Consider the following 16,617-nt stretch of genomic DNA (forward strand, 5'->3'; position numbering starts at 1 on the left):
ATATAATTGGAAGTAGAAGAAGAATGAAATGAAATTGAATGATATGAAATTAGATGAACCAAGTTATACAAAACATAGCTCAGAACCAAGAATCTTGGAATCACCCAGATATAGTTTATAACATTGTGCTTCCCTATCTCCTTCTCTTTTTTTGTCCCCTTCATAATCCCTTTTTAATGGGAAGGGACAGTGCAGAGGGGCTCAGTATAAGCTTTTGTGGGTGAGATTGTTGCAGGAAAAAATCCAGGCTCAAACAGATAATACTCTACACTGAGGAGTTTTTGGAAGGTGATTTATTACACTAGCAGTTGCTGGGAATGAGTTGAAAATCACCAGCTCAGAATCAGGTTTGAGCTCAGTTTAAATACAGTTTGAAAGCAGGAAGTACAAAGCTGAAATCTGGACATTACATGATTATTTATATGAATTACAAGAATTATGTAAAATATTGTCAGACATTTGTTGCAAGCAGGTTTACTTAAAAGTAATTGTTAATCAGTAGACAAGAACATGCTGGGAGGGAGGGAGCAGGGAGAGTTAAAAGTGTCCTTGACTTGGCAAGTGCATTCTGAGCGTGAAGTATAGAGTTCTTGAATCCAGGTGGAACAAAACTACATATATACACATTTTAAGTTGAAAAACACAGATACTGCAGCTGGATGCAGTCAGGTTGACCTGACCTGCTATGTGGAACAACCAGCTGGATGCAGACAATCAAGGCTAACTCAACCTAGGAGCCTAACTATGTGACAGATAACATGAGCATAATCACAGTCCACTGATTTTTAACTTCTACTATAAAATGTCTATAAGTTTGCTCTTCTATGAATTTGCCCTCACAAGATGTCCATAAAGCACAAGTGTAAGAGTAAAGCAAAAGTGAATGAGGTATCCAAAACCTTCACCACAACACAGAACATAAATTTCACACTCTGCATAGCTGAAAGTTTTCCTGTTAGTATTCCTTCTTCAGGATCCCAAACCCATTTATTCTTTTAAGGGTTTAAGAGCTCATACTTAACACTGTACAAATGCCATGCAAGTTACATAGAATACGTAATTCAGATGCTGTTACTTAGGAATCCCTCAATCTTGGTGCATGATGTTATGGTTATTTTTATCCTCATCATTATTATGATTTTGAGTCACTGAGGAAACAGTTCACAGATATCCATAATCTGCTCTCATGGATTAGTGCCTATGGGAAGCAGGAACAGTGTGAGATGAAAGGGAAACTTTGAGTGAGATTTTTGGTCTTTCATGACAACCAAAGATACAAACTTCACAGTCTTCATAGCGGAAATTGTGCACAACACAATTCCATGCCACTATGCAAACTTTCATGTGTCTTTTCATAGTGTGTAACAATTGCTCCAATAATTCTTCTCCAGCCTTCTTCCCTTTCAGCACTTACTGCATTAGGTTTTGTCTCTACTGGGTTACATCAAAAGCTCAGATCCCGATTCCTCACTTGCCTGAGAACCAGTGAAGGTTCTAGAACAACCCAAAGAAACAACCACGTCAGATATGGGCTTCTGATTTCAGACACTCAGGAAAGACGAGACAGTCCTGATGAAAACCAGGCTGAAAAAATCCAAATGACAGCCTGGTGGAAGAGGCTGATTGTGAGCTATTTATTATAGGACCTTGGAAACTCAGTGCACACAGCTTGTAATTACGCAAGTTGGTCCGTGTCATTTCAGCCCTCAGGAATTCTGAAACGTAGTGGAAGATGGGGAAAAGAGAGAGAAAAGTAATGTCCACAAAGGTTTTGGATCGTCCTAATCTCAGGGGAAATTTCAAGGTTGCTATTAGCTTTATTAATTTTTCTTTTCAACGCAACTTCTCAGCATTGTTTTCTTTTTTCTTTTTTTTTTTTTTTTTTTTTTTTTTTTTTTGGTACCAGGAATCACACTCAGGAGGTCACTCTTGCCAGGCAAGTGCTGTGCCACAGAGCTATATCCCCAGGTCCTCAGCTTTTTATTTCCCTTATTCATTGTGTCAAGTCATGTATAACTAAGTGGACCAGTTAATCACTTTTAATTAAGGTTTAGAAACATAAATTACAATGTCATTTTGTGCAACCCTCAATCATAGCAGGCTCCGGAAATTTTTCCCATTCTTAAGTGAAATTTGCACTCATGTGCAAAACCCAAAATTCCACATCTACCCAAACACCCATGTTTCTATTATGAAATGTAATGTAAAATTGAGGGCATCAAACATCTGAAACAACATAACCAATGAGGTGGTGATTTTTGTGTGTTCAGGTTTACTACATTTCTCAATCTCCATTCCAAATAGATAATAAAGTTCCTGGAATTAGACTGTCCCACAATGGAGCCTCTTCAGAAAGCTACTGAAGTCCTTATTCCTCAGGCTGTAGATGAAGGGATTCAGCATAGGTGTGACCACAGTATACATCAGGGAGGCCACCATGCCCTTACTGGGAGAATATGACACAGCTGAACTAAGGTACACAGCAAGGCCTGTTCCATAAAACAGGCAAACAACTGAGAGGTGAGAACTACAGGTAGAAAAGGCTTTGTACCTCCCACCTGATGATGGGATTCTCAGAACACTGGACACAATTTTAGAGTAAGAGAAAATGATCCCAGCCATAGGAAAAAAGCCAAGTATGACACCAGCAAAATATGTGACCATATTTTTGATTAACGAATCAGAACATGAGAGGGTAAGGAGCTGAGAAGGGTGGCAGAAGAAATTAGCAATTTTAACATCCTTGAAGCAAGTAAGTTGTAAGGCAAGGAAATTATGCACTTGGGAAGCAAAAAGGCTAAAAAAGACAGACATCAATATTAGTAAGAGACAGAGCCGAGGGCTCATAACGACTGCATAATGCAGGGGGTGGCAGATGGCCGCAAATCGGTCATAGGCCATCACAGTCAGGACCATGTCATCCATACACATGAAAATGATGAAGAAATTCATCTGCATCAGGCAGCCCACATAGGAGATGACCCTGCTGTGAGTTTGAATGTCCACAATCATCTTTGGGACCGTGGTGGAAATGAAACAGATGTCAGCCAAGGACAGGTTGGAGAGGAAGAAGTACATGGGTGTGTGGAGGTGGGAGTCATAGATAACAGCCAGAATGATGAGCAGGTTCCCCAGTACTGTGACCAGGTACATGGTCAGGAACAGTCCAAAGAGGATGGGCTTCAGGTCTGGATCTTCGGAGAAGTCCATGAGTTGGAATTCAGAGACATTTGTTAGATTGTATGTTTCCATGTTGTCTGAACACCCTTACAAAAAATAAAGTTCATTGGAAAAATGAAACAGGCACCCAAGACTCCATATTTTGAGTTGAAATAGTCACAAATAAACATTTGAGGGCTAAAACCTTACATTTGAGGGCTAAAACCTTTAGTAATATTTCTCAGTTGTGCTAAACACTGTCCCTTAAAGACTTTTTAATTATTTTGTTCTTGATATCCACATCCATCTATATGCTCCTACTTTATAGACCCTGTACGAGCACGGTTAGGAGACCAAGAATTTAGAGTTCAGAAGCCCCTAATCCCAGTAATGTATAGCTAACTCTTTTAAGAAAAAGAATACAAAGTTATACAATCCCTCTTAAAAATACAATACTATTGAAAAAAATTTTTAGGAACAATCTTAACCCCATTAACTCTAAATGACAGATTTACACATCATTTTTTCCTCATACATGAACTGCATTTCTCGTATGTCATCTATATGGAGGAAATTTGGCATAATTTTGTCAGTCCACACTGTTTCATTTGGAAAGAATGTACCTGAAAGAATCTGAACACACCTGAAAAGAACACACCTCATGTAATTTCCCACATCTGTAAAATAGGGATAAAATTATCTATCTTATAATGTCATTGCAAGAAAGTGTTTTGAAAGTCATTTATTTAGAATCATGGTTGGATCTAATTCAGGAATATAAGCATCTAAGGATATATTGAAATATACAGATGGCTTAGATATTAATTTAATCATAGCTTCATTTCATCAATTTAATAAAAATATCTGTATTTCAGGGTTTTTTTCACTTTCTCCAGAGTTGGAAAACAGTCCTAACATATTTTGTGGAATTTATAGACTCTTCCATGAGTATTATCTTGCTAAATATTAACATATAAATAATAATACTTATATCACAGCTAACATTTTTTAGAGATCTGAACAATTACATGTAAGTTTTAAGTTCTTGTTCTCTCTCCGTAATTTCATTATATTGTTTACCTTTCATAACCTGTTTACCTGTTGTTCTGAATTTTGTGGATAGCTTTTCCTGTCAATGTTTCTGGGACAGCATCTGTTTGTGAACTCCCAAACAGTTTCATTAAAAGTTTGGGTAAATATTACTTAAATCTCATGTGAGTGTACAACACAACACCTATTGCCCTGTAATGGATTAGGTTACATTTACAGTTGTTATTAAGTCTGCCTGTAAAGAACATGGATCTACAGCAAATGCTAAACTGATGTAAAGCATTATCCAAGAGACACAGATCTCATTTAACTTGCAAGTTTATCATTATGACATTCTTTTCAAAATTTTTGTGCCTCTATCCTTGTCACATAAGTAAAACATTGTGCATAATATATTAGTGTGAGATAATTTTCACATTTCTAACAAGTATTTTGCATAAAATTTTACTAATTCACAACTTTTCCAAAAAGTCAATCACTTACAGCCTGTTCTTAAGACATACCTACAAATATCCCTGTAGTCTGGCCAATAATGATATCTTTATGAAACACACCAATGATTTTCATAGGATACACTGTTCTGGAATAAGAGTAAGGAAGTAAACATGTTAGTCCTGTGTATCCAACTTACTACAATTGACAGAATGTCTATGAATCTCTCCACCTCTTTGTGCTCACATTACTTGCAAAAAATAAGAGTAACATTTGTCTATAAATGTGTAACATCTAAAGGAAGTGTGGAATTCAAGTATGCACTCACTCTAGATTTTGTTTTAAAAATAAAAATTACATCATCCTGTAAGTAGGAAGTTTACCAATAAATACAGTGAACTCTATTCAAATGGCGCTAGCATTGGAATTATATGAATTCTATGAAGAATCTTAGCGTGAGGCATATATCCCCCTGCTCCATTGTCTTTGTCATCTTTTAAACCCATGAATGTTTCTACTGTATCTGTGACTGATAGAGATGCAATTAAATGGATTATAGAGCTCACATGTTCTTGATATAGGCACAAACAAGGGCTATTTATCTCTTCTCTACACCTCTGGGGCATTTGTGAAAGGAATGAACATATGAACAGGAATGTAGCAAGCATCTTCACATCATGCTGATTAAGGACAAATATTGTGACTCAGGGAGGGGCCCTTCCAAAGTCTAACAGAGTATTCTACTCTTGATGCCTTCTTTTTGCCTAACAAAGTACAGGCTTTTGAGAATCATATATAAAGAGCAGCACACAACCCCTCTTCTTTGGTTCATGTGCAACGACACAAAAACAAAATAAAATGCCTTGCTACAGAAAGAGTAAAAGAATAAACTCACATCACAGGAAATAATTGGTGTGAAGGTCATTCTTATCATTACTAATACTGATAAACTTTTATTTTGCTCTGGTTTTGTACACATGAATCCCATACAGTGCACTCCTTATCTGTATAATATTCAGTGCATTTGTTGTGACTACAAACCAACCTTAATGACAATGTTGCATTTCTTAGATATTAAATACCTGCCATAGATCACAAATATATCAAGATGAGTTGAAAGGATTAAGAATTAAATTGACAGATGTTGTCCAATGTGCTAAATCTTTTCACTGTTTCCCAATCCACAGGGAAAAAATGTAAGCAGAGGCTCAGAGCTGTAGCACAGGCACATTTCTAACTAGCTGAGGTACATTTTTAATCCTTTCATCTCCTATGTGGAAGTGAAATTAAGAGAAGACAAATCTACATCTGAGATTTTGTGACCTAATTGCAAGCATTTAGCAGGATGTAGAAAGTTGCAAGAATATGCAACAGTAGCATAAGTGAAGAAACCTGAGCTGAATTGGCAACTGTATACACTTCTTGTGAAATTTTCCTGTGACTAGTGTATGTCCTTTCTATAGTGGGTACAGTGGGTGCTTCCAACTGCCCTACTCAGGAACATTAATTACTACTACTATTATTCATACACACACACACACACACACACACACACACACACACACACACACACACACACAGTTTAAAAATCCCAGTGAACAAGCAGTCTCTTCCTCCAGGGATAGGGAAGGAAAATGGATGTTTGAGTTGCCAAGGACACAAACAGCCAGGATTCTCCTGGAATGGCATAATGCCCTGTGTGTGTAATCAGAAAACTCAGTGCATTTAAATGAGCTATGGAGAATAATTTACTCAGCAGTTGGAATTTAGAAACAATTTATGATGTAGTTTGACTGACTTTGTCCTGGTTCCCCTTCCTATGACCATTGCAATCCTTTTGGAGTACATGGAAATCATTTCAATAGGATAACTTTTCTGTTATTTGGACTGAGACATAAATTCAGGGTAGAGCCAGGGTGGATAGAAAGTAAATTTTGAATGAAATATCATACTTGTATTGCAACCAGGAAGACAAACCTCACTTTCCTCATAATGATAATTTTTCATATTAGTGTCCTCCCACCTGGCTACTCAGAACTGCCTTGTTTGGGCTCATGGTGTGAAAACAATTCTTGCAAGATTTTCTTCACCATCCGTGGGCCCTCTCTGTATGTACCAATTCATGCTCCTTCTCTACTGGGTCCTGAGCAAGGACTGTAGATCTGAAGAATCTGCCAGGTCTGGTTTCCAGTGAAGGCTCAGGTTCTGTCCCTAGGATTGGTATGAATATGGCATCAGATGAGATCTTCCTCATGGACCCAACCAGGGAGGAGGAGACGCAAGTTTGTAAACAACAGTACTGAAACCACCAAATAAAAAGCTGAAGGCACAATCAAATTACTGACTATCATATGACCTTAGAGACTCAATGCCCAGAGCTGGTAATTAGTCAAATTGGTCAATGTCATCCCACGCTCTATGGACTTCCTAATTATGATTACAATAAGTAATGTCACCACAATGTGTTCTTAGAATGGTTATAATGGCAGGTTCTTTGTTATGCATATTGTCTTTTAATAATAATGCAAATATAAAGCAGTCTTTCTGAAATAATTGTTATGTGCATGTACCAACTCTCCAAGATGAATGCAATCATTAGGTACTGCAGACATGTCCTAATAAAAATATAGTGTTTTAAAAAGTAAAAAATCATAAGGAAAGAAAGATGAATTTATAGAAATAATAGGGGCAGAAAAGCAGGATTTACAGGTGTAGATATTGTTTTATTTCTTTTTCCAAAGCACATTCTGAATGGATACTTGAAATTACCTTCTGCTGTGCAGCCTCCTGAAAGCACAGATAATGTCTTTATATCTCAGACTACAGATAAAGGGATTCAGTGTACAGGTGACCAGGGTGCATCCCCGAGGCTAGCACATCATTTTGGAAAGATGTGATATATGTGAGCAAAGACACATGTCAAATATTGTTTGACAAATAAATAGACAACTGGCAGATGACAATCATAGGTGCAGAAGACTTTACATTTCCCACCAGATAATGGGATGTTCAGAATGCATGAAGCGATTTTACAGTAAGGGAAATGGCTGAAGTGATTTTATACTTGATTTGGCAAAAAGGAGAAATATGGTGCCAGGAATACAATTCACTATGTTATTAGTGTAGCTGTGAAAGGGGGAAAGATTAAATTGAGCAGGATGGCAGAACAAATTGGAGTTTCTCCATCAGCAAAACAAGCAAACTGTAAGGTAATGTGGAGAATGTGTAAATGTCTCTGTCTCTTCCTGCTCATGATCTGTATAGCACTGGGGATAATAACCTCATGTTTAGGACATGTGTACCATCTTATAAGAGTTTGAAACTTTGTAATAAGGTGGTCACTTTTAATTATGATTTCTAGGATGCAGTGGGATGTTTTACTCTGAAAATGACTTCTTCCACATGTCCGGCTAGCATTGCAGAAGAAATCCACCATAGCTCCTGCCATCTTTGGAAGTAGTGTAATAACCGGGAGCTATTTTGAGAAAGGGTTTATTGCATAGGACTGAGCTATTCTGGGAATCAGAAGTCACGGAACAACCATATATCAGGGGTTCTGAGGTGGCCCTGCTGCAGTGTGAGGGTGAGCATTTGCCACCAGAGTCAGCTGTGGAAGGAGAACTCACCACAGACCCTCTGAGAAATTTAAGCAGTGGTGAGCTCAGGTTGTGGAGAACAGGGTGGTGTTGCCCTCTATGGTAAGAAGCCAGGTGAACTGCATGTGGTTTTCTGAGGGGGTGGGTCTGAATGTGTGGGGTGTAAATCCAGCAGACTGATGGCTCCCTCATTCCCTATTTTCAGGAAAGACTTCAGTTTTCTGCTTGCTTACCCCATCTTCCAAGGTGATCAGGGATATACCTCAGCTTTGGCTGAGGTATTTGCTTCCATTGGGGGTGTACAAACCATGGGGACTCTGGAGAAAGTGGGGGACCTCACACACCCACAGGCTGCAAAGTTAGTCAGGGATAAGAGTGCCTCTGGGCACACACCAGGACACAAGCGCTAACACCTGTGGAGTAATATAACCCTGAGACAGTTGTGCCACCTTTAACTGAAATCACCCAGCAGGAGACATGGGCCATCCTGAGGATTCATACAGCAAAACTGGGTGTGGAACTCAATAGACTCTAGTGGTGACTCACTACCTTCCCCAGGTGTGGTGGATTCTAATACTAGAGCTCCTGGATACAAGCTATTCACCCAAATACCTTAGTGCAGAGGAATGTTTTTGAAGCACATCTCTCTGTTTGGGTTTTTCATTTGGTTATTTGTTTGCTCTGTTTTGCTTTTTCATTTCTCTTGCTCTTTGTTTTATTCTTTTTCTTATTTTTTCTTTTGCTTATGTTTTTCTGTTACTTTTGCCTAACTCTTTATTTTCCTTTATTCTTTAATTGAATTTTGTCTCAATTTTTTCTCCTTGTCCTTTTAATCTTCCTTTTTTCTTTTCAAATTTTCTATCTCTTTCATTTTGCCTTTTCCTCAAACCTCATTGTAATTGTTGCTATGAATGTTTTGTAATTTTTAACTGTTTAATGTAATCTACTCTTGTTGATTTCTGATCAACTATAAATGGTGGAAATCAGTATACAGATTTCTCAGAAAAACTGAAAATACAAATTCCATTTGAACCAGTTCTATTTTCCCTAAGTATCTTCCCAAAAGAATTATAGAACTCTGAATCAAGCATAACCACATTTATAGCAGCACAAATCATAATAGTTAAATCATGAAAACTGTTCATATGCCAATCAACACATGAATGCATTAAGAAAATGTGGTATATTTATACACTGAGGTGTACTTAGTCATGCATAAGGACAAATATAAGTCATTCTTTGGAAGATGGATGCACCTTCAGATCATAATTTTAAGAGAAGTAAACCAGACACGCAGACTTAAATATCACATGGTTTGTCTGATATGAGAAATACAAAGTATAAATAATTTGAAGAGAATAATAAAAGACAGGTGATAGGAAACAGGGAGATGAACTTTGTGGAGAATAGAAAGGGATCTGGAGATGGGCATATTGAGGGATGGTAAAGAACCAGGAAGTAAAAAGGATCAAGATGTAATATGTGTATGTGCTAGTTCTCCATGTTTAATGAAATTTTATGTGTACCAAAGTTGTAAAATTATTTCAGAAAGATCAATAGATATTTCATGTTGACTAAAGAACTTGAAATCCTAAAATAAAAGCAATGGGAGTACCTGCCACAACTCTGTTTTTTGTGTTTCATATTTACAAAGCCTCTTCTGTTTTATTGCTTTTCAGAATAGAGTTCCTTTTGTTTATGAGATAGATACAAGCTCTATTATATGTCATCCATGAGCCATGGAAAAGGAATACTGAGGCAGACACAGTCCCAGTGTGGGGAATTCATAACTCCAGCTTTATTTCTGTTAACCAAGACAAAGTGCACTGAAATTTAACTTGTATTTGAGTTTTTAGTGCCTCCTCTGTGTCAAGTAAGGTATGAAAATAGGGAAATTGAAATGACAAACTTGGGCATTCCTCCCCAAATACTCAGGATTTTCGTCCATAAGGAAAAAAATGAAGTGACCTGCTAGGGAAGGAGAAAAATGGTGACTTAGGGTCACAGGATATTTAAGTCAAATTATATAATGCCCAGCAAAGATAATAATAAATAATAAAATAATGTTTCTTATCTTCACTTATTGTGTGCATTCATCACATATTGATCACGGAGTGGGCCTGAATTGTGTTTTAATCCACACTAAGTGCAGTTGTGTCCATCAGAAATGCAAACACTTGACAAGACAGAGTCTCAGAGACGCTGACAACCTGCTCTGCATCACAGCAATGACAAGCAGAGCCACCAGCACTAAAATGAAATTATTATTCTGAGAATCCAATGCGATAAACATTTTAATTTTTTCTGGGGTATCAGAAAGATTTTAGCCAAAGCCTTTGTCACGCTATACAACTCTTCTATTTTTTTCTTTTCTTTCTTTTTTTTTTTTTTGTACAGGGAATTGAACTCAGGACCTTTCACTTGCCAGGCAGGCCCTTATGCCACTGAGGTATACCCCTGGCCCTACACAACTATTCCAGAACAGAGGAGGATGTGGAGAGCCACAGTGGTGCTTTGGATGTGGGCAGGAGAGAGCCATGTGCCCGTGTGTTATGCATCCACCCTCTATGCTGTGTTTGCCCTTGATCTGTCACCACCCTCCCTACAGTAGGTTCAACAAGTGCCAAGCACAACTCTCTCCTGTGATCTATAAGGATCCTAAAAGGAAAAGAGCAGCAAGCAAAAGTACTCATCCTAGTGTGACAAGCTAGAGAAATGGCATTTGAGGACATTCATTTTCACTTCTTCTTCCTCCAGGAATGCAAGGCAGTCCCCAGAGATTGGGAACATGGACCAATTTATGGAGTCATGGGAATAATTGTGAGAGGAACAGTTCCATATGAAACCATGATACTGTGTGTCTCTACTCAGACAGAAAAATTCAAACACAGACTCAGCCTTTTGAACCTAACAATCTAGTTTAATATGCATAAAGATGAGTTTATATTTCTTTTGTTCTGTGTACAAATTATAATTTTACAGTTATAACTAGGGAAGTGCTATGCAAAGGAAATAAAACAAACTATATAGAACACATATCTCCTGGACTAGCACTCAGAAAGCCCTGAGAAAAATCTCATGGCATTATGGGCACTATCATTCCTCCTTCTTCATAATCATCATCACCTGCCTAATTCTACTGGAATACTTGGGAAACCAATAGGAAGGATCCACATTCTGCTCACACAGATAAAATGGCAATGCAAAGTAGAACCAGTGTAAGTGGGAACAACTTTTTTGTATGGGATTTGTGAACTTCCACCACAACTGACAACAATAAAAAAGCCCTGATGAGTGTGTATACAAGTATCCTCGCACCTGACAGCCCACACTGTTGTGTTTGTACTGATGACGGGAATTAACTTTCTATGACTTTTCTCCATTTGTCTTGACACTAATTGGGCAAAGCCCCACCTCTGCTGGGTCATGACCAAAGACTAAGAATCCATACCTGTCCCCAGATCAATGTCTAGTGAAAATACAGGCTCCATCCTCAGGGCTGAAGCTCCATCACATCAGATTGAAGCTTCATGAAGCCTAAAACTGGGCTGAGCAAAAACAAGTATGGACCTACTGAACTAGAACCTTTGAGCTGAGGATATAAATGCACAGGCTGATTATTGTTGATTACATGAATTTAGAGACCTAACAAAGAAGTTCTAATCAGCTATTAATCCGTACTCTCCAAATTTCTAGGGAGGGGCTGGGGATTTAGCTCAACGGCAAAAGCGCCTGCCTGGCAAGCGCAAGGTCGTGAGTTCGGTTTCCGGTACCGGAGAAAAACCAAAAAAAAAAAAAAAAAAAAAAAATTTCTAGGGACTTCCTCATAGTAGTTAAGAAAGAAGAGAGTGAAAGTATACAATGCTTTTAGATCCTCTACAACTGAGCAGGAAGTGTATGAATAATACCACCTTCTTTTATATCTTTAATTTTTAAAAAGCCATATGCATTTTATCCCATTACTTACATGGGTAAAATATATGTCAAAATTACAATTTTAATCATTTAAATGCAAGACAGTGGCATTAATGACATTTAAATTGTTGTGCAATTACCTTCTTCAAATTTTTTCTACTCTCAGCCCAGTGCTGACAGGAGATCCTGACTCAGCAGGCCCACAAACTGCTAACACAGGGGTTCATATTTGGGCCATCCCTGCAAGTGCCCTGCACTGCCTGAGGTACTAGAGCAGGCAGTACGTGAACTGCTAGTACCGTGGTTAGAGTCTGGGCTTTACTTGCACCTTGACCCCCTGGAGGTCACAGACATAAGTGGTCCATGATCACCACCAGTGCAGCCCATGTCTGGCTCCTTTGCACACCCAGAGCTGACTGGAGATGCAGAATCAGGTGGGCCACCAACTGTTGGCCCTGCAATTCGTGTCTGGATTCTGCCTGTGTACTGAACTGCGTAAGGACACAGGACCACTGATCCATGATTGCACCACCAGTGCAGCTTGCTTTTGGGTCATACGTGGGCCCTGAGCTACAAGGGGACATGGGTTCAAAAAGTCTGCCATTGGGTGACGTCACAGTTCACTTCTGAGGCCTGGGAGAAGTAGGTACACTTCACAATCTGCCGGAAGACCACAGAATAAGCAGCACATCTCAGCAGACACTGAGGGGCACTCCTGACCACCAGGAAAACTAGGGACACTAGCAACCCTTGCTGAGCTGCTAAGGAAGAGGGAGACTGAGCATTCTGCCTCTAGCATCAAACATGAGAAGATGAAGAACTAAAATGCAATCCAGAACTCCACCCCACTCACATCAAGTCCAGGAGGCATAAACATAGGAGAATTTAGTAAACACACAAGGAAAATTGCTGAAATGATTGCAATGGAAGTAAAGAAACAGCTCCATCAGGCCATAGAAGAGATCAGATCAGAAATAATCTCTCAGGCTTTTGATTGTGGTTGTTTGGAGTTCTATATGCCTCATTTACAGTACATCACGTTCTGTTTCCATGCTTGGGAAATTTTCTGTTATTATTTCTGCAAATATTCTTTTTATGTCAGTTGTGTTGCCTCCTGCTGTTTCATTGACTCCTGTTAGTCAGTGACAAGATGAAGAACTAAAATGCAATCTGCCATTGGGTGACATCACAGTTCTCAGGCAAAAAACGAAATGACAATAATAATGAAAGAATTGCTCAGCACATCTAGAGAAGAAATGTATAAAGAAACAGATGACCAGAGGCAATGGATGGAAATGTTGCATGAACAATATAGGAATGAACTAGAATGCATGAAACAGAATGAAAGAGACATTCAGGAAATCAAAGCTTCTATTGAAAGCTGGTAAAACCACTTGACTAAAGCCGAAGATAGAATTTCAGAACTTGAAGACAGCATGGCAGCTAGTGATAGTGAAAGGAAGGATTTCTTAAAATCAACAAGGATCCAGGAAAAGTCAATTCAACAGCTGCAAGATGAGGCAAAGAGGAATAATGTACGACTGATAGGAGTCAATGAAACAGCAGGAGACAACACAACTAACATAAAAAGAATATTTGCAGAAACAATAGCAGAATTTCCCAAGCGTGGAAACAGAACATAATGTGCAGTAAATGAGGCATATAGAACTCCAAACAACCACAGTCAAAATAAAACTACAACCAGACATATAATAGTCAAGATCCCAGATCTCCAGCAAAAGAACAGAATATTAAAAGCTGCTAGAGAAAAGAAACAGATCACCTATAAAGGAAAGCCCATCAGAATCACGGCATACTTCTCAACACAAATCATCCAAGTGACCAGAGCTTGGAGCGAAGTATTACATGTCCTGACATAAAACAGCTTCCAACCAAGACTAATGTCCCCTGCCAAACTGTCCCTCAAATTCAACAGAGGAATAAAATATTTCCATGACAAAGAACAACTGAAGAACTTCATGAGTGTCAAACCATCCTTAAAAAGAGTACTAAGACATATTCTAGACAGAGAAAAATCTGACCACAATTTCAAGAACAACAGTAGAAAGGACCCCTCAAGAAGAGCAAGCAATTCAACAAGTAGAAAAAGTAGGGAACCAACACAAGTAAATAACATGACAATGATAAGTCAACACATATCAGTTATAACCATAAATGAAAACTGCTTCAATTCACCAGTCAAAAGAAACAGACTGGCAGAGTGGATTAAAAAACAAAATCCAACAATATGCTGTATACAGGAAACACATGTTACTCAAAAGGAAATTCATAGACTGAAAGTCAAAGGATGGAAAACAATACTCCATGCAGCAGGAACCCAGAAAAAATCAGGTGTAGCTATTCTTTTTGCACACAATGTAAACTTCAAACCAACAACAATCAAAAGAGATAAAGAATGTCACTACATACTTGTTAGGGGAAAACTGCAAGAGGATGATTATAACTGATATGTGTTGACTTATCATTGTCATGTTATTTACTTGTGTTAGTTCCCTACTTTTTCTACTTGTTGAATTGCTTGCTCTTATGACAACAATCACAAACATGTATGCATCAAATATTGGAGCACCAAACTATATAAAACAAATCTTCACAGGCATGAAAACCCAAATAATTAATAACACTATTGTAACAGGGGACCTCAACACCCCATTGACACAAAGAGATAGGTCAACTGGACAAAAAATCAGCAAGGAAATAACAGATCTGAACCAAATCTGTGAACAAATGGACTTAGTAGATGTATACAGAGTGTTCCACCCCTCAACATTAGGATACACATTTTTCTCAGCTGCACATGGGACTTTCTCTAAAATAGACCACATTCTAGCCCATAGAGCATACCTAACTAAATGGAAAAAAAAATTGAAATTATCCCATGCATATTATCTGACCACAGTGCAATGAAACTGGAAATTAATGACAAAAGGAACTTCAAAAATTCCATAAATACTTGGAAATCAAATAACAACCTCCTGATCAACCAATGGGTCACAGAAGAAATTAAAAAATACCTACAAATTAAAATGGAGATACAACTTACCAGAATCTGTGGGATGCAATAAAAGCAGTCCTCAAAGGGGAATTTATAGCAGTGAATTCACACATAAGGAAAACAGAAAGAGAACAAATAAATAGCCCAATGCTGCACCTCAAACTTTTAGAAAAAGAAGAACAAGTCAAGCAAAAGCCCAAAGAAGGGAGATTATAAAGATCTGTGCAGAAATTAATGCAACTGAGATGAAGAAAACCCTACAAAAAATAAGTGAATCAAAGAGTTGCTTCCTTGAAATGATAAATAAAATTGATAAAACCCTAGCCAACCTTATCAAAAAAAGAAAGGAAAAACTCATATTCATGCAATAAGAAATGAAATTACTACAGATGCTACAGAAATTCAAAAGATCATTAATACCTACTTTGATAATCTTTACTCTGATAGGAGAGAAAACCCAGAAGACATGGACAGATTCCTAGATATGTACAAGTTACCAAAGTTGAATCAAGAAGAAATAAAAATCCTGAACAACCCAGTATCAACTAATGAGAAAACATAATTAAAAACTTACCAACAAAGAAAAGCCCAGGCCCAGATGGATTCACAGCAGAATTTTACAAGAAATTCAGAAAAGATTTAATACCAACACTCCTCAAACTCTTCAATGAAATTGAAAAGGAAGCAATTCTCCCTAACTCATTTTTGGAGGCAAGTATTACACTGATACCAAAACCAGAGAAAGACTGAACCAAGAAAGAGAACTGCAGACCAAATTCCCTAATGAATATACATGCAAAGATACTCAATAAAATACTAGCAAATAGAATGCAGCAAATAATCAAGATAATCATACACCATGATGAAGCCAGATTCATTCCAGGAATGCAGGGATGGTTCAATATTTGCAAATCAATTAATGTTATACACCATATCAATAGAGCCGAAGACAAAAACCACATGATCATCTCAACAAATGCAAGAAAGTTTTCAACAAAGGCCAACATGCATTCATGATAAAAACCCTACAGATAATAGGAATAGATGGTCCTTACCTCAATCTGATCAAAGTCATCTATGACAAATCAACAGTCAACATCATACTAAATGGGCAAAAACTGAAAGCTTTTACTTTAAAATCTGCAACAAGATAAGGATGTCCACTGTCACCACTCCTGTTCAATATAGTTCTGGAACCATTAGACAGAGCAATTAGATAAGATAGAGAAATAAAAGGAACAAGATAGGAAAGGAAGAAGTAAAACTATCACTATTTGCCAATGACATGATACTTTACATGGAAGACCGCAAAAACTCCACAAGAAGACTCCTTGAACTAATCGACAAATTCAACAGTGCAGCTGGATACAAAGTCAACACCCAGAAATCGATAGCATTCCTATACACAAACAACAAACAGACTGAGAGAGAAATTAAGGAAACCATACC

At 37.9% G+C, this 16,617-nt stretch overlaps 1 protein-coding gene and 1 pseudogene across 1 annotated transcript; one reads left to right on the forward strand and one right to left on the reverse strand.

Annotated features, from left to right (window-relative positions):
• Nucleotides 1-2,322: 2,322 nt before the first annotated feature.
• Nucleotides 2,323-3,297, reverse strand: LOC102022617 (olfactory receptor 7E24-like). The gene has a single exon (XM_005406123.1). The coding sequence runs from the start codon at nt 3,250-3,252 to the stop codon at nt 2,323-2,325; it is 930 nt and encodes a 309-aa protein (XP_005406180.1). The 5' UTR covers nt 3,253-3,297.
• Nucleotides 3,298-10,728: 7,431 nt separating this feature from the next.
• Nucleotides 10,729-16,617, forward strand: part of LOC102022940 — a 7,549-nt pseudogene continuing 1,660 nt past the window's right edge.

This window comes from Chinchilla lanigera, unplaced genomic scaffold (assembly GCF_000276665.1).
Source record: "Chinchilla lanigera isolate Chin_1 unplaced genomic scaffold, ChiLan1.0 scaffold00094, whole genome shotgun sequence".
NCBI classification, from domain to species: domain Eukaryota; kingdom Metazoa; phylum Chordata; class Mammalia; order Rodentia; family Chinchillidae; genus Chinchilla; species Chinchilla lanigera.